The sequence below is a fragment of the Carlito syrichta genome, unplaced genomic scaffold, assembly GCF_000164805.1.
Source record: "Carlito syrichta isolate Samal-C Ts95f unplaced genomic scaffold, Tarsius_syrichta-2.0.1 Scaffold315330, whole genome shotgun sequence".
NCBI lineage: Eukaryota > Metazoa > Chordata > Mammalia > Primates > Tarsiidae > Carlito > Carlito syrichta.
This window is the reverse complement of record NW_007259426.1, coordinates 546759-570816: the sequence shown is the minus strand read 5'-3', so window position 1 is coordinate 570816 and position 24058 is coordinate 546759. Positions and strand designations below refer to the sequence as shown.

The 24058-nt window shown below is 33.6% G+C and overlaps 1 protein-coding gene across 2 annotated transcripts in view; it reads right to left on the bottom strand.

Annotated features, from left to right (window-relative positions):
* Positions 1–24058, bottom strand: part of MAP4K3 (mitogen-activated protein kinase kinase kinase kinase 3) — a 127989-nt gene that overhangs the window by 28065 nt on the left and 75866 nt on the right. For both annotated transcript variants that reach the window (XM_008072534.2, XM_021706171.1), the window contains exons 14-22: positions 21121–21179; positions 15362–15400; positions 14590–14643; positions 11673–11715; positions 9824–9983; positions 8886–8998; positions 5680–5721; positions 3490–3574; positions 2129–2208 (exon numbers count right to left, since the gene is read on the bottom strand). In XM_008072534.2, coding sequence (XP_008070725.1) covers positions 2129–2208; positions 3490–3574; positions 5680–5721; positions 8886–8998; positions 9824–9983; positions 11673–11715; positions 14590–14643; positions 15362–15400; positions 21121–21179 — 675 coding nt within the window. The remainder of the gene's footprint in view (positions 1–2128; positions 2209–3489; positions 3575–5679; positions 5722–8885; positions 8999–9823; positions 9984–11672; positions 11716–14589; positions 14644–15361; positions 15401–21120; positions 21180–24058) is intronic.

Here is a 24058-nt window from a genome sequence, read left to right as displayed (position 1 = left end):
TAAATTAGGCTGAGAAAAGCTTATTCTACCTATGCATAAAGTTGGTCTTGTTTCTAATAGTTAGTATTGTTTCTAATAATATTATTTTTTGAATATCTCATTATATCCAAGAAAAATATTACCATCTTTGTGTTACTTACTTCCTAATTATTATAAATAACAAGATCCTTTTCTTCTCTTTTCCCTTGTTCTTATGTACTTTCTAGTCTTTTCGCTGTATATACTATTTCCAGATTAAAAGACTTACAGTATATTATACAATTTAGGATCTTGTTAGAAAATCTGACCCAAAAAAAAGTGATGAGAAAAGATGAAAATTTTGGTTACGAAGAAATTATCATTACTTACAGATTTTTCTCTTCATTGTATTTGTAATCAATTCATGACAAAGGAGAATGGGTGCCCACAGGCACCCCAAACCCAATGTGACCCAACAGAACACCATCAATCCCCACCAAAACGACCTCCTCTTCTGAGTATTCACTCCCCCTAGCAGTGAGTGACCATCAAGCACCCAGTCACTCACATGGGAAATCTGAAGTTAACCCAGACCACTCCTCAACCTCTACATTGAATTGCTCATCTCATGTAGCCAATTCCAGTTCTTTAATCTTTCTGTGGGCCCAGTCTTTCTCTATGGGAACAAGACAACTGGGAGAGACAATATGGTGAAGCAGTTAAGGGCATGGAATCTGGAGCCAGTGTGCCTGGGTTCATAACCCAGTTCAGTCACTACATAGCTGTGGGATCTTTGGCAAGTTACCAGTCCTTTCTGTGCTTTAGTTTTCTCATCTGTGAAATGAGAATAATAACAGTCTCTCCCTCTGAGAGATTTCATGTAGATTAAATAATATATGTCAGGCATTTTTTTTAAAACTTGAAATTTCACTCTGTTGTCCAGGCTGGAGTGCAGTGGCACAATCACAGCTCATCATGGCCTTGACTACCTGGGTTCAGGTGATCCCTCTGCCTCAGCGTCCTGAGTAGCTGGTACTACTCGTATGCTCCATCATGCCTGGCTAATTTTTTGAAGTTTTTGTAGAGATGGTTTAAGCCATGTTGTTTAAACTGGTCTCTAATTTTTGGGCTCAAGCAATCCTCTCACCTCAGCTTGCCAAAGTCCTGGGATTATAGATGTGGGCCACTGTGCCCAGCCTGTATCAAGCATTTAAAAACAGTGCCTGACACAGTGCAAGCTTTACATAGATATTAGCTATTAATACCATCATTATCACTTTGCAGGTTGTTTAGTGTTCCCGGCCCCTGAGTGCCTAATGACAAAAGCCTTCCCCAGTCATTGTGACAATCACAAACATCCCTATACTGGGGGACAGGGGAAGAAATGAGGAATATTTACTAACAGTTATGGAGCTTTTCTTTTGGGTGATGCAAGTGTTCTAAAATGGATTGTGGTGATGGCTGCACAACTGTGAACATGTTAAAAACCATGGGGCTGTACACTTTTAATGGGTAAATTATATCTCAATGACGGAGTTTTAAAAAAATGTCCCCATACAATTCCAAACTCCTTCTTTTTATCTCTATCCCCTCTACCTCTGCTCCAAATCAACCCTTCTTTATCCTTTGGCCACACTACAAACTTCTAAAACACAGAAGCACAGATTTGATCACAGGCATGGTGCCCAAAGCTCTGGGGCTCGGTTTCTGCCTGCCTACCCAGCTCTGTCTTGTTGCTGTTCTACACTCCAGTCAAATTGTCCAGTTAAAGTTCCCCATACTATGCTATTTCACAACTCTATGCTACCATATTTATCCCCTTTCTGTCTATCTGGCAAACTTCTACTCATCATTTACCATCCATCTCATACGCCCCCTCCTTCTCATCTCCCCAAAGGAGGAGCTGGCTTATACCTTGTACTCATTCCTAGTATGACATCTGACCCTGAGTGTTATGTTCATCGGTTTACATATTTGTTTTCTCTATGAGATCATGAGCTTCTCAAGGGCAAGAGCTACTCCTGTGAATCTATCTTCAGTATGTGGTGAATAGAACACGCTTCATAAATGTTTTATGAATAAGAGACAGCAAATCATAAAATCAAAACATTTCTGGTCTAGCGTCTGCTTTCAATAACTTAAAAGTAAAAGAAAAAACAAAATAACATACCTGTTCCATAGATGTTTCATGAAGTTCATTAAGATTCAGGGTATAAATCCCTTCTTCGGCACCAAATATCAAGTACTGATCTGAAATAACAAAAGCAACTCACTGATTGATTTTGATAAGTAAGATACTTTTAAAATATGTATATAACTTTAAATTCAGTAAACATCTAAAAAAGAATTATTGTGATTTATAAGTAGTACTTATTTTTAATTTTAACTCAAAAAGGTTAGACACTCAAAGCAGTAAAGAAAACTTTAATGTGATGGGAGGTTTTGAAGAGCAGCTCGCTGGACTCTTCACTCAGCAGAGGGTGCTAAGGACTGTCAGAGAATCTGCAGCTCCTTTCCTCTACAACCCTCTTAAGAGAGGATCATGCGTACTTGACATAGAGAATGTCAATCAAGAACAGCTGATACAGATTCAAAATATTTTTACAGAGTATTATTTATTCAGGGCTATTACTGTAAGCATTATAATAAAAAAAAAAACAAAACCCAAAAGATCTGACCCCTGTCTATTAAAAAGTTAACAAACAACTTGGACACCTGCTAGAGTACTCGATATCTTCCAGAAGATACTGGAAGTCTGGCCATGGTCCTGTCTGATCCATTTTTAAGATAATATAAAGAACAATTCAAGATCTTTTCTAGACTAAACTGTAGTATGTTGAGAACAACATAGAACACCAACAGCATTTTTAAACTGCCCAGCATTTAAGATTAGTACTGGCAGATGAAATTTGTGGTCAGAAAGAACTGAGTTTAAACTGGAGCTCTTGACCACCAACTGGCTGTGAAGCAATGGACCTCTTATAAGTACACACACACACACACACACACACACACACACACACACACACACACACACACACAAATATATGTGTGCTTTACATAGATGGATAAATACTAAGGTACAGCTATATGGCGAGAAGACACAGACAGTCCTAAGTGCCTAAAGACAACTATTCTGATTATGATCCCTTTTAAAGTTAGAGATCCTCTAAGGTAGTCAGTAAACTCTGGATCCTCAGTAGGTAAGGTTTCTTCAGAAGTGGTTGTGTCAAAATACCAAAAATACGGAACTACTGTGTAGCAGCAGAAGAAACACTTTTGGGGGAAATTAGGATGGCACAGAATATATGGCTTCACTATATTGAAACAGTGACTGTATAGTGAAATATAAAAAACATTGTTATGTGTCATCCCAAACACTGATAATAGCATAGACAAACACATTTACCTTATAATTAAAAATAGCTTATAATGAAAGTTTTCTTCAGAAAGATATTCAGTAAATAAAATCAAATGCTTTCCTGGCCCCAGTTAAAAAAAAATTTAGAACGATAACAGATAAAAGCATACCTCTTGTATCTGGGTTTATCCATGATGTTGCACAGTGAATTTTCAAGGGACACCCATTAAAAACCTTTGAAAAACATGCACCCATCTAGAAAAACAAAGAATAACCAATATCAAACAGTGGCAAATAACAGTCCTTATTACTATATACAAATGTAATTATTTTCTATTTAATGTAGGGGATTGTAAATGGTACAGTGAAAATTATGATCGTCTTCAAACTTATAGAAATAAATGTATCAAATCAGAGTCATTTACCTAACAGAGGTACCACAAGGTTTCGGGTACCACAATGATTTTAATTGAGAAAAAAAAATTCAGTCATGTTTTACTTTTTCTATCTTTTCAGGTAAACAAAGCAATAATAGTAACCAAATCTGCACAATAATTTTCCATGTCCCATATCAAGAGCAAAACAACATTGCTGGGTAAAAAGGAAATCATAATCTCTACAAAGGTAGAATTTTTTTGCTTGGTTTCATAATTCTAAAAATTGAATTGACATTAGTGCAGATATCTCTTCAGCATACTGATTTCATTTCTTTTGGATATATACACAATAGTGGGACTACTGGATCATATAGTCATGCTATCTTTCTTAGGATTAAGATTATATTAAGTCAGTATAATTTTAGATTAGTATGGGTACAATTGCATTTCTAAGTACAAGTGGTATAGTTGATTTGAAATTCATATATGTACTTCAACCTTAAAAAATATAGACTTATTTTATTTTTTATTGAGCATTCCATTTTTTCTCCCCTGGAAAGATTCATTAAAAAGCTTAACTCTTTGATATTAATATTAATTTATCAAATCAATTTACAAATCTTTTAGATAATAAATATCTTATGAAATACAGTATCACTCATTTAAACTTTATGTATCTTCAAAAGAGTAAAATGTTAATTTGAAATTATCCTTCTAGCTATAATTATCTTATAGTCAAAGAGGAAACTGCCCTATTGTGTATATTTTTATATATATATGTAGTATAATATAAAGTATACATTATAAATATTAACATTATAATTCTGAAATATTTATAAGTGTAATATAAATTATATAGTATACAGGATATATACTTTATACTATAAAGTATAATTTATAAAGTATATTTATATACTAATTAAAAAGTACGTTAAGAAGTTAAAAAGGCTAAAAAGTAGAACTGGGAAGTAAAAAATTAGGAAAACTAAGGACATATAAACTACTGTTATATAAAGTTTTAGATTACAGATGTGTAGCAATAGAAATGCAATTGTACCCATACTAATCTAAAATTATACTGACTTAATATAATCTTAATCCTAAGAAAGATAGCATGACTATATGATCCAGTAGTCCCACTATTGTGTATATATCCAAAAGAAATGAAATCAGTATGCTGCAGAGATATCTGCACTACCATGTTTACTGCAGCATTATCTACAACAGCCAAGATACAGAATCAGTGCAAGTGTCCATTACTGCATGCATGGATAAAGAAAATGTGATATGGTTGTCCTTCCTTAGCCAGGGTCTGCATCCACAGATTCAGCCAAATTTTTATAGACAAGGTTGTGTTTTTACTGAACATACACAGACTTTTTTTCTTGTCATGATTTTCTGAATACAACCACTTACAGTAAATACTTACAGTGCTTACATTGTATTAGGTATTATAAGTATTCTGGAGATGATTTACAGTACATGGTTGGATGTGTGCAGGTTTTATGCAAAGACTATGAATGCCACTTTATATAAAGGACTTGAGCTCCCCTTGATTTAGGTATTCGTGGGAGAGTTCTGGAGCCAATCCAGCTCACCCCCAAATACTGAGGATCAACTGTGTATCAACACTATGGAATACTACTCAGTCTTAACAGGGAAGGACATTCTGTCATTTTAGATAATATGGAAGAAAGGCATCATGCTAAGTGAAATAAGTCATGCCCAGAAAGACAGATAATGCATGATCTCATATACATGAGGAACAGAATATGATGGTGATTATTGGAGGCTGGGGGATGAGGGCCTGGAAAGACACTGGTTGAAGGACACAAAGTTACAGTTAGACAGAATATGTTTAAGAGATCACCGGTACATAACCATGACCTCGGGAAATAATAATATATTGTATACTTGAAAATTGCTAAGAAAGTAGAAAGAAACAATGTTGAAAACTTAGTTTATTTGATATTTGGTACTTACATGTACTTTAGGTGTTGGGGGAAGACCATTACTAATAGGCTTCTAGAAAAAGAACATATGCATGGTTACACATTTTTCTGCTATTTGGCACAGCAATTACTGTATTTCAAACACATTTATCCAAATAAAATACATAAACACATTCTCTTTGTAAAACAAAACTTTACAAACAAAGCTAAGGTTTCCTATAACCCTTTCATAGTCCACTTATTCCCAGTACCTGTTCCCAGAAAACCAGTTTGGAATATAACCTTTCAAATCTTTCTCTAGGAATAAGATGTACTTATGTATTTGTACAGCTTTCCAGACTTTTTTTGGTAGATGTACATACATGTCTCTATGGAAAATACTGTTTTTGTGAATGTTTTAAAACATAAATAGATATGCACTATTTATCTACTTGCTGTCTGTCTTAAAACAGGGTCTTGGACAGCATTTCATGTTACTCATATATCCTAGTTCATTTATTTTAACAGCATCATAGTATGAATATAACATACTTTATTTAGCTAGTTCTTACATGTTAATGGATATTTAGATTACTTTCAATATTTTCCTATAACAACAATGCTGAAATGCACACTTCTGCATATACTTTCTTATGCAGTGTGAATGGGTTTTTGGTTTAGGGTATACTGTGAGAGAGGAAACTACTGTTACATGGAGACTACTTTTACATTTTAGGGGGTAACTGTGCCAAACTGCCTTTCAGAGGTCCTGGTTCCTTTAAGTCTCAGCAATATTATCAACCTGATTAGTCAAAAAAACATTTATCATGTGCTTCTCATTAATTTGTATGCCTCTGATTGCCAGGAAAATTGAGACTCTTTTTTTTTTTTTTGAGTTGGAGTCTCACTCTGTCACCCAGACTGGAGTGCAGTTTGGACTTGGTCCGCTGTGCTCTGGCGATCCTTCTGCCTCAGCCTTCTAAGTAGCCGGAACTATAGGCGCATGCTACCACGCCTGGCTAGTTTTTGATTTATTGTAGAGATGAGGTCTTGCCAAGTTGCCTGGGCGGGTCTTGAACCCGCGGGTTCAGGCAATCCACTCACCTCAGCCTCCCAAAGCACTGGGATTACAGGCTGTGCCACTGAGTCTGGCTGAGACTCTTTTTAAAAACAATGTTTGCTACCTGTAGTTCCTCTTTTGTGAACTGTTTCAATTTTTTACCAAATTATATTTTTTCTTATTTATTTGTTCAAGTTTTAAATAATATTACCAGTTATGTATATATAATAGTTTCTCCTTGTGTGTAAATTATCCTAACCATGTTTGCAGTGTGTTTTGCCAATTGAAGTTTTAAATTTTGGTGAATTCAAATATATTAGTCATTGGTCAGAATATATAGGTAATTATACCCATAATCTCTTCAAGATCGCCAGATATTTTTCCAAGAAGTTTCATGAATTGTGCCCTGAAGAGGAATCTCCTTGGGTTTAGTATACTTTAAACATTAATTTTATAAAAGTCTAGATATCCTTCAAGGTTAATCTTAATAATAGCATTTTAAGAAATTACAATATAATTTCCCCCCTTAATCCAAATAAATCAGAATGATTTAAACAATGAGACAAAAGATAGCAAAAAAGAAGCTACTAATGATTTCATACATATGACACAAAAATATGAAATGACATTCTTAAGATAAGACTACCTATTTTACTTTGTGGATATATTTTTGAGGATATACAACATATTATTGCTAACAATTTGATAACTTTTTATTTCATTCTGTAAATACTTTCTCTGTTTTTCTCTTATATTGATGCTCTTAAATTATCTGCTGTCACCTATTTTAGCAAAACATTACTTTTAATTAGAGATCTCTGAATGTTATAACTCAGATTTAACTTAAGCACTAACAGAACTGGCTGTAGATAATTTCAAGAAACACAGCATAAACTGTATGCATACTTCAATATTCCATGAATACTGTTTATCCTATGATATAGCCATGGACATATCTATTTCAGAATTACTGAGACTGTTAGTTCCTTATCTTAATAAAGTAAGGTAATAAAAAAAGTGAATCAAAAATGCATACATAGAAAAAGTTTACATCTCTCAAAGGCTATTAAATACTGTGTTGTAGTAAAAAAGCTGCATTGTTGTACTATTATATTAGCAGGACTGCTAAAATTTAAATTATTGAAAGCAAAAAGACACAGTTTAGTTGGATGAAACTTCACAAAATTCATTCCTGAAGGACATTTTATATATTTTTGTTAAAACTGTTCTAAATTTCACAGATTACAATAACCTAAAATGCCTTAATCAAATTCTAAAATACAGAATATATGATATTCCATAGAGAAATCTTTTTAAAGAGTTCAGTATAGTACAAGAGCCTCTAGTGATGTGCTTACTGTACAAGCCATAGTACATATGGGCATATAAACATACTAAATATATTACAAATTTCTATAAAAATAACAAATATTAGCATATACAAAAACTTCAAAAAATATTTTCATCTCATTGACATTTGTTCAATTATTGAGGATTTTCAGAATTTTCTGCTGTTGTTTCAAATTCTATGATGATAGATGAATAAATGTCTTCTAGTGATTAGAAGTCAATTCTTTACAAAAGCTTAACATTTTTCATCTCCTATGATCCCTGATAAATAACATTTATGTTTTAATAATTATGTCATAGTGTATCTAACATTTGGGATAGAAGTAGCTGCTAAGGTCAATTTCACATTTCCAGAAGTGATATCTTGTATCTGCTAGATTTTTCCCCATGTTAGTTATTTTATTTGTATAAGAACAGCAAGATCATTAATTATGTAATCCATAGCTAGAAATCTGCCCTGGAGTGGATAGAAGCCATAGCTTTCTTTATCTATGTCCACTTTCATAATTTCTTAAGACTGTAAAAGAAACTTTTAAGAATCAATTCTCAGTAATGAATAATAATGGTTATTTTATTAACAAGGGCAAGAATACTGAGCATTTAACTGAATGAAGATGTTTTATAACATATTATATAACAACAAACCACAAAATCCATAATTCCAATTTACCATAGAAAATTTACTTTTTTCAATATTTAAATGATCTATTCATCACTATAATATACTAAAATATCAATATAGTAATTATAAAATACACAATTGCTATAGTTTCACTAATTATAAGTGTAAAACTTAAGAGTGAAAAAGGAAACAAACACAAGTAGAACATATGAGTATCAATACCTACTGGTACATCTTTCTTTTCTTTTCTTGAAAGGTTTGTGCCTCTATGTTCATTCTGTTGTTGATATAATAAGCCATCTTGTTCACCATTTAACTGGAAGGAGCTCACTCCGTTTCCTTCAGTAAGATATGTTTAAATATGATTTATTTTCGTGAAAGTTTTAATGCAAAAAATTATCAAGTAGGAAAAAAAATTTACTCTAAGACAGTTTCATTATTCATTTGGGACAATCAGATTATTTAGTCTGAAATAAGAAGTCTTATATATGTTCTACCAATATCTCTATTTTTGGCATATTAGAGAAATTTAAATTCAGGTTGTATCTAAGTACATGTATTTGTTTGTATTATAAAAACAAAAATATTGAATTCATAACTGCTTTCAGAAAAGGGTGATTTATATTATGAGATCCAAGAAACTTTAGTCACTCTTTTTTAAAGGGTTCTTTTGGAAGAGAGAACACTTTACAGTGTTAAAATAGCATCTTCTAGTATTAACTTACAGGCAAATACCAAGCAAACAACCATTTTTCTAAAAACGATTAAATGAAATAAAAATAAAGGCGTTAGATAAGGCACTCTCCTCTTTTTTTAAAACAGAAGTAGCCTAGAACCAAAACACATTTTCCTTGTAATCGTTTACAGTTTACTTTATTGTTTCTACACTGAAGTTAAATGATGACTGGGCATAAACCAGTCTCCACATGAGGGAACGCAAAATATGAAATGAGGAAGCAGGGCAAAACACCTTAGATTGGGTCACAGGAGTCCTGCCATAAAAACACTTTGAACCAGGAGGCAAAAAAGCAGAAATACGTCCATAGCCATTGCTTTCCTTCTTTCTTCCCTCAAAGGGATTTCAAATAATCTCCTAGAAGAAAGATTTCCTCCACATATTATGAAAACCCGGTGATATACATAACTGTCACCCTCTACCATTACCTAAGGCAAGAGGCTTTTGTGGGGGCAATCTGGGAGGTGGCGGCCTAGGTGGAACCTGAGATGGCTTTGCTGGGCTTCCAGACATAGGACATCTCTTGATTGTTCCTTGATTATCGTCCTCAGTAGAATGAGTTTCCTGGGGTATAAAGATGGACTTAGGCTGAAATAATATAGAAAAAAAGACCAATGACTAAACATGAAATTATTTTCCTAAAGTAATTATTATTACTTATTAGAGGCTGTCAAACTGTGTCTACAGCATGTATTTCAAGGTTACTCAACTGTCTGATTCAGATAATCTTAATGTATTACTTTTTTTTTTTTTTTTTTTGAGTTGGAGTCTCACTCTGTCACCCAGACTGGAGTGCAGTGGCCGCTCCCGGCCACCGCAGCCTCGACCTGCTGAGCTCCAGCGATCCTTCCGCCTCAGCCTTCCAAGTAGCCGGAATTACAGGCATGCGCTACTACGCCCAGCTGATTTTTTTATTTATTGTAGAGATGAGGTCTCGCTGCCCAGGCGGGTCTCGAACCCGCGGGCTCAGGCAATCCACTCACCTCAGCCTCCCAAAGGCGCGGGATTACAGGCTGAGCCACCGAGCCCGGCTTACTTTAAATACATTCTAAAAATATACACTAAAATATGTACATTTCTCAGGTTTTGATAATGCGCGATAAAGGGCCTCTACATCTTTCTGTTAATCCCTTTCAACCTTTTCACTTAGACTGGCCTAATATTCTAGTCTCTCTTATCTCCACCAATTTAAATGACTCTTAAAATATGGTATTCAAGCTAATCAAAGTTCAGTTCCTTATTAAGACTACTCTAAACTGTCTCTTAGACGACTCAATGTGTTTATGTTAATACTTAATCTTTCAGACCAGGGCATGAGAGGATACCAATTAAAATTTTATCATATGGAGAATACCAACATAGCAATATGAGATGCCTGAGAAACTTTGTGTGCAGACAACTAAAAAACCTCCAGTTGGTTGCAGGTTTGGAGAATTTTTACAATTCTTATAAATTTATGCCTTTATAAGAAAGATTGTTTGGCACTTATTTCTTTGAAATTCAGATCTCTATACATACATACAACTAAACTAAACAAAAACTAAACAAAAACTAAACTAAATCTAACATACAACCAAACAAGCAAGTACAGCATTATTTACTTGTGAATTGGAATTGTCTCAACAGTATAAAATGAAAATAACATGTGTAATAAATTGGATGCCAAGCCTGATAAGACTCTAATTCCTATTTATAACATCTTGATTTTAAACTTTATTTTATAATTAAAATATGCTATGCATATGAACTTACAAAATAATTTATCACTACTTACATTAGCTCATTTTACCCCTAAAAAAAACTCCCATTAGTTAAAATTATTTTATTACTCAGGATGATTTCACTGTTAAAAATATTTTGAAAGTTATTACCCTTCTATTTTGTACTTTTAAAATTATGTTCTGAAAATTCAATATCTATGATGATAAATCTTTACCCATTCTTAAAAATCAGTAATAGTAGATCGCAAATTTTGAGAAAAACAATCTTGTCAAAAAAATGTGTATTTTCCAACCCAAATGAAACTGATCCATTAAAACAAACATTTTCAGTGCACAAATATCTAGAACTTGCTACTTAGAATGAACACTAAATAACAAGTTGGGCACTTAAAAAAAGAAAAAAATGAAAAAATCCACTTATATCATGGTTAGCAACCTCATGATTTTTCTTTGTGGATCACAAAAAAAAAGCTAGAATGACTCTCAATATAATATTAAAGTGACAGAACAATACTATACACACATATACAATTCAAACTGAAAAATAAATGTCTACCTTTGGTGGCAAAGGAGGTGGAACTTTTGCTTTCATGGTTGAACTAAAAACACAAAAGTTTAGAATCAGAACTAATCATTTTATAAATAATTATTATGAAAATATAATAAATAATTCAAAGATATGGAAAAAACCCTGCAAAATCAAGTAAGTGTCTTCCAAAATAGTCTGTTAAATGTTGAATGAGGTTATCATTCAGAAGTAACTGGGAAATGAAAGAATTACATAAAGTGAAATAAGCCAAAAAACAGAAGGTTATACATCACATGTTCTTACTCATACAGGGAAGCTAGCAAAAGTTATCTCACAGGAGCAGAAAGTAGAAGAGAGGATACTAGAGGCTGGGAAGGTCGAGGAAGATAAGGAGAAATTCATTAAAGATACAAAATTACAGTAAGATGGGAGGAATAAGTTCTAGTGTTTTACACTAGGCGCCCCCAACCCCAGGCCACAGATGGGTATGGTCCATGGCCTGTAATCAACCGGGTCACACGGCAGGAGGTGAGTGGCAGGCCAGCAAGCAAAGCTTCATCTGTTTTTACAGTTGCTCACCATCACTTGCATTACTGTTGGAGCTCCCCCTTCTGTCATATCAGCGGTGGCATTAGATTCTCACAGGAGCATGAACCCTATTGTAAACCATGCATGTGAGAGATTATATGATCCCTTGAGAATCTAATGCCTGATGATCTGAGGTGGAGCTAAGGCGGTGATGCTACTGCTGGGGAGTGGCTGCAAATACAGATTAATATTAGCAGTGAGGTTTGACTGCACAGAGACCATAATAAATCAATTGCTTGCAGATTCATATTAAAATCTTATCAATGAATGGCAATCATACAGCTGCATCTGGTGGCCGGCTTTAAGTCAGAATCTGACATTTATTATAGTCCACGTGTAGTCTACACAGTATTTTATTTACCACTTCTTTCCATGTCTTTTTCTTTTTAATGGTGTGGTACATAATTATTTCATTATATATTACAATGTAATAATAAAGTACACAATAAATGTTATGCTCTTGAATCATCCCAAAACCATCCACCCTACCCCCATGCCTATGGAAAGACAGTCTTCCACGAAACCAGTCCCTGATGCCAAAAAGGATGGAGACCTCTGTTTTACATCACTATAGGATGACTATAGTAAACAATCATGTAATATTTAGTTTCAAACAGCTAGTAGGAGGCTATCAAATGTTCCTAACACAAAGAAATAATAAATGCTTAAGATGATGGATATGCTAATTACCCTGATTTGATCATTATACATTATCTGTACTGAAACATCACTATGCACCCCATGAATATATATTTGTCAATTTTAAAAAATTTAATTAAAAAAGAAGTAATTGGGTAGATAAGCTTTCTTGGTTTCAAATACTATATTGCAACTAGAATTGGAAAAAATAACTATAATTCCAGTTTATATCAACTGACAGGTAATTAACATAAGCAACATCTAGCTTAAGAAAAAAATGATACAGTATAAAATGCATTGCATTGTAAGTTTCATTTCTGCCACTGTTAGATATGAAGCATCTTTGATGAAGTTCATCAAAAACTATGTGCTCTATGAAATTACAGGCAGAATTTGATTGAAGCTAAGATTCATTATGACTCAGAATCAGTTTTGGAAACAGAAAGAATTAAAAGATGATGAAGCACAATTTTCTCAGATGAAGGCCCAGAGAAGTTATGTGACCTTTACCCAAGGTTACAGAGTAGTGAGGTGGGAAGAAAAACCTATGCTCCCAACTGCTAGTCAAGTGTTCTTGTAATTCTACCATGAAACTAATCTTTCTTTCTCACACACACACAAAAATAAACTAAAAGGACATTAGTGCATATATAATAGTAAAAATATCCCCCCTTTGAAACTACACATGAGCCAGGCTTGGTGGCTCAGCCTGTAATCCCGCACCTTTGGGAGGCTGAGGTGAGTGGATTGCCTGAGCCCGCGGGTTCAAGACATGCCTGGGCAGCAAGACCTCATCTCTACAATAAATCAAAAAATCAGCCGGGCATGGTAGTGTGCACCTGTAATTCCGGCTACTCGGAGGGCTGAGGCGGAAGGATTGCTGGAGCCCAGCAGGTTGAGGCTGCGGTGGCTGGGAGCGGCCACTGCACTCCAGTCTGGGTGACAGAGTGAGACTCCAACTCAAAACAAAAACAAAAACAAAAAAAACTACACATGTATATTTAAAGTATTTGCTCACTTAAAATACATCAGATGAAATTTAATCACATTCTTTGTAGGTGTAGTAATAATTACAGCAGCTCTGAATTACTGACTGATCTACAATAAAAAAATTATTGTCCTTGTTAATTAGTATTTTTTTGTTATCAACTAGTGTTACAGACTGAATTATGTTGCCCCAAAACTCACATGTTGAAAGTCCTAACCCCCAATGTGACTGTATTTGGAGATAGGGTTTTGGTAAGTAACTAAGAAAGGGTAGATGAGGTTGTAACAGTAGATGGGCTCCTAGTCCCATGGGACTGGTAGCTTTACAAGAAGAGGAAAAGAGATCACGCTCCTCTTCTCCTCCTCCCCCACCATCTGCACATGCTGAGAAAAAGCCATGTGAAGACAGCCAGAAGACAGCGGTCTGCAAGTAGGAAGGAAGCCCTCATCAGTAACCCAGGTGGGTGACATTTTGGTCTTGGACTTCACAGCCTCTAGAACTGTGAGAAATACATTTCTGTTGTCTAAGCCACCCTGTCTATGATATTTTGTTATGGCAGCCTGAACTGAGTAACACAACTGAAATAGAAAAAAGGAAACAAACTGTGGTATAGCCCATGATACTGTGTTACTAATGATACCAAATTATTGTCACTATTGAGCTGCCAGATTTATGAAATCGAGTCAAATAACACCCTTTCTCTTTACCATAAGCAAAGACGTAACTTACTGTTTAGATTCATCATCATCCCCTTCATCATCTTCTAAATGTGCCACATGTCCTCTAAAGAAAAAGGATAATGACATCATTATTAAAGGACTTACCAGACAGAATAAAAATAAATTTTAGAAAATGCAGGAAAGGTTACTGCAGGACAGGACTTTATTTCAATATCTTTGCAGGATACCATCAGAATTAAAACAAGGAACTGGGTGCAGTGGTTCATGTCTATAATCCCAGCTATTTGGGAGGCTGAGGTGGGACGATCACTTGAGCCCAGGAGCTCAAAGCTGCAGTAAACTATGATCATGCCACTGTACTCCAGTCTGGGCAACAGAGCAAGACCCTCCCCCTCTCTCTCTAAAAACAAAAACAAAAACAACTCAAAAGTAAAACAAAAAAACTTACAACAAATAGGCTACATGACACAGAAGGGGCACAGACTGACTTTACTCATCTGTGACATAAAGTATTTTAAGCTTAATTAAAAATTAATTCCGGGCACAGTGGCTAATGCCTGTAATCCCAGCACTTGGGAGACTGAGGTAGGAGGATTGCTTGAGGCCAGGGCACTGAAGTGAGACCCCCATCTCTACAAAAAAAAATTTAAAAATTAGCTGGTGTAGTGGCACACGTTTGTATTCCTAGCTCCTCTGGTGGTTAAGGCTAAAGGATTGCTTGAGCCCAGGAGTTTTGAGGCTGCAGTGAGATATGAAGTCATAGCCTGGGTGGAAGAATGAACCCTGCCTCAAAAAAAAATAAAAATAAAAATTAAAATTACCGCTGATGTAATTCTTCTTCAACAGACTTGAGAAGACTCCTTAAAAAATAAAAACAAAAAATAGTGTGAATAATTAAGCAAAGAAATATATATTTTTATCACTTTAACCTTACCCATACATTTTTAAATTACTTTTTTACCATTTAATGCAAATTTGCTACAATGATCACTTCTGTAACCATAACACTATATATATTATTGAGATACCTCTATTTTTCTACTGCTAATGTCTTTAATGTGTATTTTAAATGAATACTAATGTTTATTGAAAAATATCAATTCAAATAGAAGACAACTCACCATGATATGTCATAACAGTACTGCCAAAACAGTAATCACAGGGTCATAGTCAGGGGTTTCCAGGATTCAAATTTTACCCGGACTATTATACCTGACACCTGAAATTATATTTTCTTTTCTTTAAATAAGAAAGGTGACACACTTTAAGAAAACATCATGCTCTCAGTCATCCTACAAAATGAAACTCGCCATGTTGGATCTCTGTGGAAGTATGCATGCATGTGACATGAATACATGAATGAAGTAGCACTTTGTTTTCACGGAAGACACTCACCTGAAGGATTTGTTCTCCAGTAGTGCACAGGCAAACACATTTACACTTTTGGGATACTAAGCCTGTATCAAACCAGGTGCGAGGATTTTACCATTAGAAGCAGTATACAAAACTTTAATTTTCAGGAATGTAAGAGAATTACGGCATTCCTGAAGTTCCATTACTTCTTTCACTGCAAGTTCATGTAGCATACCTTCTAAATTGTACTATTCAAGCATAAAAACTCAACAGCCTTCTCAAAGTTAATGAAATAGAAATACAATCACCAGTAAATTACTGGGATAAAAGTGACTCAGTTAAAAAAAAATTACTCTGCCTAAAAGATCTTTTTTTTTTTTTTTGGTTGGAGTCTCATTATGTTGCCCAGGCTGGAGTACAGTGATACAATCATGGCTACTGCAGCCTGGACCTGCTGGGCTCAGGTGAACGTTCTGTCTCAGTCTTCCAAGTAGCTAGAACTACAGGCATGTGCTACCATGCCTGGCTAATTTTTTAATTTATCGTAGAGGTCTTGCCAAGTTGCCTAAGTGGTCTTAAACCCTTGAGCTCAGGCAATCCTCTGGCCTCTGCCTCCCATAGTGTTGGGATTATGGGCATGAGCCACTGTACCCAGTATTAAAAGTTTTAAGGTAGTACCTTTTAAACATTTCCCCTTCTAATAAGTATCAAGAAAAACTGCTCTTAGAACTATTAAAAAATAAAACCAGAAAAACTGAAAGGTCTGGTTTCTACTATGGGCAATGAACAGAACAGCTTTTAGCCATCAAATATTTTAATTAGACTACCTCAATAACCACTTACATTTTTAAAAAAATGACAAAGTTATAAATCTGGAGTGGTAAATACCATAAAAAAAAATAAAGTAATTGTAAGTACTATTTTGCAGAAACAAAAATTGAGATGCCACAGTCAAATATTAATCTTATTCACAGAGCTCTCTAAGGGCGTGCTCTAAGAAAGTAGGAGCTTCTACCTTGAGGCAGTAGGGCAAAACAGGGCAGGCTTTAAAGTCAAGACTGACTGACTCTGAATCCTGCCTCCACCACTGTACTTTATGGCCTTGGATAAGTTACTTCCTAAGCTTCAGTTTCCAGATATGTAAAATGAGAATTACAACAGTACTTAAAGTGACTGGCTGAAGATCTACTGAATTAATATAGGCAATGTGCTTAGAAGAGTAACTTAGAACCAGGTAAGTACTTGATTAGTGTTTTTATTATTGTCTCCTAAGCAACGATTTCCTTAGACTAGTAGTTCTCAAATGGTGGTACAGGGATCCTGGGAGTGTCTTAGTTTTCTGTAGGGAGTTTGCAAGGTCAAAAATATTTCCGCAATACATAACATCTTTGTCATTTATTTTCTCATGAGTATCCACTGGGGTTTTCTGGAAACTATTATGTGTGTGATATCACAACAGATTAAATGCGGTAGCAGATGTAAGAATTTAACTGTCTTCTATTAAGACAAGGGTTTAAGAAGATTTATTTTTTTAAATGCTACTTAAAAATGCTAATATTATTTTGTTTCAGAAAAAAATATCTATTTTCATTAAAGATGCTATTAGTGGACTTCAACAAAAAGTGTGCAGTTCTGCTCTGACATATACAAAGCCTCTTATTGCAATTATCTGCTTCCTCTAAGTCTCATTAGAAGAAGTAGTTGTGTTACAAGGAAGGCACTGTAAAAAGAGAGGACATTTGAACTGGTCTTTGGGGATGGAGAACTTCTTTAAACATATAAAAAAAGTATGTTACTTATGATAATATACAATGATTATACTGTTATTTTAAAACATATTGATATTTTGAATATTTCTCAGTTTAATTTCTAATATTATAAATATCGATAGCTATAACCCCTATACAAAGCTCTCTGGAGTCCTCAATAATTTTAAAGAAACCCTGAGACCAAAATTTTGAGAAGTGCTATTTTACCAAATTAAACATAATGTCTCCGAACTGTACAATGGGCTTTTATGTAATTTTAGGTGTGAAAAAATACTTTTCCTTAAGCACATGACAACATTTTTTGAGGCATTTCTTTCTCCAGTAAAAAAATACTAAGATTTGAAAATACTTAGGAAGAGAATTTAAAATGTAGTTTAACTTTTGGTTACCATATTTATACAGCATTCCACTTCTTAAAGAGAATTTTCCTGAGAGTTCTCTAACAATCAGGGAAAGGGTGAATAAGTGACTATGGAAAAGCAGCTAGCCCGTGGCCTTAGGGCTCATACGCTTTAATTCATTTACTTGTAAATCTTTCTATGTGTTAAGATATTTCATAAACAAAACTATAGAATTCATAAAGTCTTAGTGAAAAGCAGAATGCATGATTTATATTTTAGACTTTATAAAAGAGAAAATGAAACATGAGTAAATTTGCTAAAAGTCTGTATACAGTAAATACTGTATCTTAAGAGCACTTGGGGAATATGTGATACTGATTTATTCACCAAGACTGAGTGCCACACAATAAACAATGTCACTCTTCACTAGTCCGCTTGAATTCTTCTATTATAGAATTTTTAGAGAGTAAAGAACAAAACAAAACAGAATGTATGCCTCCAGATACTGAATTCTAAGTCAATATAAAATTATTAGAAAATTTTGATTAAAAGGTTAAAAATAAAACAAAGTACAAACACAGATTTAACTGATGCCTGATACAAGAGAAGTCTAAAACCAACACCAAAAATACTCACCATATTCAAACTGCTAAGGAATTTGTGCTGCTGGTCACTAAAATCTTTCAAAATTGCATAAGTGCTCCAAAACAATTTGTAAGTACTGCTCTGATTATATTTCAAAACAAAAAGCTCCTTATTTCTCGAAAACAGGGAAGAGCAGTTTTATTACCTTGCTCATACAATCAACATTTACTGAGTAACTACTATGAATAAGGGCAACTAATAAATATTTAATAAATTCTAAACAAATCCTAAGTGTGCTAAATGCTTTATGATGAGAATTCCTTTACATCCTTCAGCCCCTATGAGGTAGGTACTGTGATAATCCCCATTTATAAGAGAAAATGGAGGTGAGTTTCTTCAAGTCACAGTTTATAGGAAAAGGCAGCTCGGACTCTGGATCTGCTACTACTACACTCAGTTATGCCTGGAATTGTGCAATTCAATTTACTCTCATCACTATAAGTTACTAGAAGAGAATTATCATTAAAATTCTCAATCTATATTAAAACAAAGCAAATAATTTACAGTTTTTAAAATAGTATTTTGTTGACTTAAAATAAATAGAAAAGTTCCCCCCTGTGATACTAAAATTCAAAAGAAAAGACAATAACCAAGTGTAAGTCAAAACACATAGCTTTCTGTTAAAAGAAAAAAAACCTATGTAATAATTCTAATTAGTTACTGCATAGTCTGGTATACGTAGAAACCCATCAATGGAAATCTGTCTGTCTGATCAACCATGGAGAAAGCAGAAAATCCCGTGAGTTTTAAAAGTACTGCCTAGTCACAAGAATAAAGCAGACATATCAAATCAATACAGCAAGAGAAGTGCTACATCCATGCTCATGTCACATGTATATATATACCTATACACAAAACACAGCCAAAGGTCAAACTTCTGGCCAACCTACCTTGCCAATGATTCGTTAAATAGAATACAGTTCCTTAAGCAGGGATCCAATTAAGCAAAAAATGAAGGTTGGGCAAAGGATTAACATTCTACCTAGCCAAAGTTAACTATATACTATGAAAATGCCAAACAATCGGAAATCAGAAAATGGGAACTAAGGAATCTGAATATACATTTAGTATGGATCCTTTTTTTTTTTTTTTTGTATTTTGCAAGTACACAATTTTAAAATATATTTTAAATGAATCCAAAAAGATAAATGATTTTTTTCCAAATTATTCAGTCTCTGAAACTACACCAAAATTTGCTAACAACGTCCTTAAAACTGGTGATCTTATATATAGAGAAAATAATATAAAAACATTTCAGAATATATTTGCTAACCCACTATGAGACAAACTTTCCTTTGGTATCCACCAACAAACTAAGACAAGAATAGAAAATAGCTATTATTTAGGTAAAATTTCATTTTTCTGCCAGGGAAATTTTATACTTATTTTCTATTTTAACAAACATAAAAGCTAATAATGGCAATGACTTAATAATAATATCAAGGCTAATAATAATATTTTTTTAAACCCTCATAGCATTTCACTAAAGATCAGCTTAAATTAAAACTAATGCATTTCTCTAGGCAGCCATTCGAAGCCTTTTCTATGCTGGGAAAAGATAGTACATTTAAGTGAAAAATTAAACATTTAATCTATAAACAGCCATGATTTGGCATTATAATTCTTAAAACTAAGCTATTTGTCTTAGTAAATATTTCTCAACTGCTTAACTTAAAATATGGGAATATACATGTCTCAATTCTCTAATGCAATTGAAATAATATTTTGAAATTTTAAGTTGTTCTGATTATTAAAATAATATCTGTATTGTTGGAAGATTTTGGAAATTTAAATGATATTCTCTTTTAAATGAGTTTTTATGATGATAATTTATCCATGAATTCAGAAAATAAGAATCTAAAGGAAATCACAGAGTCCTGTTTCCCATTTCTTGTTAACTCTGGCATATAAACAATTTAAATTGTTAGTATGTAAGCTGTCTGTTAACCACTGTGCTTACCAGAGGCTTGGTGTAGAGAAAGAACTGAATAACTGTTGAACTTATTTCTTACATGAATTGGTAACTTCTAACTTTAGACACATATTTTAAATTAATTTTAAAAAACGAACAGCTAAAACGTTAAAATTGCTAAATAATGTGAATAATTCCAGATACTTTTAGTAACCAACACATCTGGGAGGTGTACCAAGGCAAGTTCTGTAAGGAATAAACAGAGCGACTATAGGAATAAAAGAAGTCAACTGCTGAAACACATATGTCTTCAGATGGAATGTATTTGGTTTTCTCTGTCAAGATCAACAAAGTAGCCTGACATAAAAAAATTAAGCAGATCCTTCCCATTTGACAATTATTAACTAAATGATGAACAAGGAAGCAATGGAAAAAAGTTAAAAGCATATTATAAAATGTATCTACCAGCCCAATACAACTTGCTATCTTAAATATTAAAATATAGCACTCAAGGCAACTTAATAATTCTTGAATTTAAATTTTAAAAGACGTTTACTTACTTGTTTGCACCTAAAAAGTAACTACTTTGGTGTCCTTGTCCATATTCTAGTTGTAGATCCTGATAGTACAAAATAAAATACTTAACAACATAGTAGTTGATCACATAACATGATATACTGACATACACTATTTTAAAAATAGAAACCCCAAATCCCAAATAAATCTGTATTGCTATATGATCTTAAAAAGAAGGCTTGGTAGAACTTTCAACAATGAAAGATTTCAGAAGTCTGTAGTCTTGATTTAAGTATTTTATTTAAGTAGAGCGTTTTTCTGGGATTTTATCTAAAAATATATGCAAAGTTTCATTTATTGTTACTACTTATAACAAACTGACATTTGTAAAACTCAGCACTTAGAAATAAAAAAACTCAAGTTATTTATTCTCAAATTACAATGAAACAAAAATTTTCAGAGAAGAGAGTAAGTAACAAAAATCTTGGTTTACTTTGTATATAAGATCTGAAATAAGTATGTATATATACATAGTCTCTTATTTCTACTGCTGCTGCATGCAGGTAATAACTTTTTGAAGTTGTAAAATTGGGTGCTATTTTAAAAATAAATTAAATATGTGAACTTGTACAAGATTGTAAATTGCATTAAGAACTTTAAAGAATTTTTTAACAAATACAATTTCAAATGAGTACTGAGGCAGTTTCTCAACTATATAAGCATTTCCACTGAATGCTGTGGGTCGACTCAAATGGCTTCTTGAGAACAAGAAATGTGCTTCCAACAATCATGGAAAATATGCAGTAAAGTTGTCTTTTGTCCTCCTTTTAAAAAGCCACTGTATTTTAAGCACTGTTTTAACTATAAAATGTAAATATTTAATATTCTAAACAAATCTTATTTACATCAGAATACAGTGCATTTAAAGTGCTTTTTATTTTTACAAGGTATTGTCAGATTCATGATCAGGGCTTAATGCAAAAGTCACCTTGGAGCAGCCTTCCAAGCCAGTCCTGGAAGATACCTGCAGCCTTCTGCGTGTCTCTGCAGCATTTACACAGAGATTTCTTCTAGTACTTATCCTGCATTTTAATCTATTTACAAGACTGTAAAAATAGTAGCCAGGTTGTGGGTTCCTCAAACAAGATAAATGATCAAATATCTCTTCCTTCCCTGTAGCCCATGGTCTAGCATAGAACGTGGCACACACTGATTGCACCCTAAATAAATGCTTTGTTCAAATGCCAATTGTTTTTTTTTGCTTATAAATAGATAGCTTACACAATAGCCTTGTTAAGATACACACAAGTGATTCTAGATCACAAAAATACTAAGCCTAGTATTCCCAGCAATACATTATATTTAAGAGAAAAGCACTCTAAAATTTAAGTACTCCAAGACCTGTCAAAAAAATATCTGATGAAAACTAAAGTCCAAATCCTGGTTTAGACAAGACTCAAATTTTGTCTTCTTCAATATTTGTGCTCTTCCATGCATAGTAAATGTTCTTACCAGTGACAGAAAAGATCACACACACACACAAAAAGATTAGTCGACTGTCACACTGGTATCACACAAAATGCTAATGAAAAAGGACACTTGTACTCTTTAATTTATAATGATGCATCTTAATAGGATAAAATCACTGCTATCACAAGACTTATACAATTACTATACAGCAAAATCTAAGTGGTCATGACTTTATACATGAATCCTGAAACTTCAGTATTTGGTAAAGATATACTAATCTCTATAAATACACTTGTTAATTCAAGTTTTATTTTTTCAGCAATGGATAACTGGGCCCTTTACCAGACCAGCAACATCTTTAGCCAATATAATCTCATAAGCCTTTAATCAAATGACAGCTTTCAAAGCACATGTTTGTGCAGAGTGGCCATGGCTTCTGCTACATAAACATCAATGCGTTATAAGAATCTTCAGCTTATCTGATACATGCCAATTGGCAGGTTAATAATAATTTTTTTAAAAAAGGAAATAAACTGAAATGATTAGCAGTGTAATTAGGGAAGTAAGAGAAGCGTCTAAAATAACTAAAGAAATAGTTTAATCGATATTTAAGCTTAGGCTCATATATAAGATAACATTCAGGCCAGGGGAGAAGTTGTAGATAGATGCAAGTCTGATGATTAAGTGTGCTGTATCCCAAGTCCTATTAGGAAAGCTAAAATTCAAAGGCTCTCATTCTTTACCCTAGCAACCATGGAACAAAAACAATGTGCTAGGAATACCATCAAGTAACATATTACACTAAATCCTTCTAAAAAGTGTCTAATCTTATATAATAGGAACCCAGTTAAGTCAAACAAGGAAAATTAGAAGAAATAAAAAGGAAAGAATGAAACCAGGGCAAAGTTAGTAGTTAATTATATATCTGCAGGGCAGTTTAAGGAAGACTGATCTACAATGATTTTCAAAGAGGATTTGGAAGCTATTCTGTATTAGAAAAATTCTACGAAAATTATGCTTGAAAAAGCACTCAAAATAACCCAAGACGATGGTACATCGTACAAGCTAATAAAAATATATTTGAGCAAGTTAGCATAAAAAAATTAGTAGCGCTAATTAAACATTCACTTACTAATGAATGACAACATTTAACTATATAGTAACGCCACATAAATAACAGCATGGCTGAAAACATGCAATAACCTAGTACAGATTCAACTTGGAGACTCAAACACAAGTTCAAGATGGTTATCCTAGCCCAGTTAAAATATATTTTTGAGTCAGAGAGTCCTAATTTTAGTGGTTCATTTTAATGAATGGGAGACTATTTTTAAACCTACAAAGGAGTAAGTACGGTTTACTGAAACTGAAAAAAAACAAAACAAAGGCTATAACTTGGAACATTTGAAAAGGAAAATATATATATGATCAATAATATATTATTGTAGTTAAAAAAAAAATCCCCTTGGTAGATTACAAAGTGTATACCTGATGAGAAAACAGCAGGAAGTC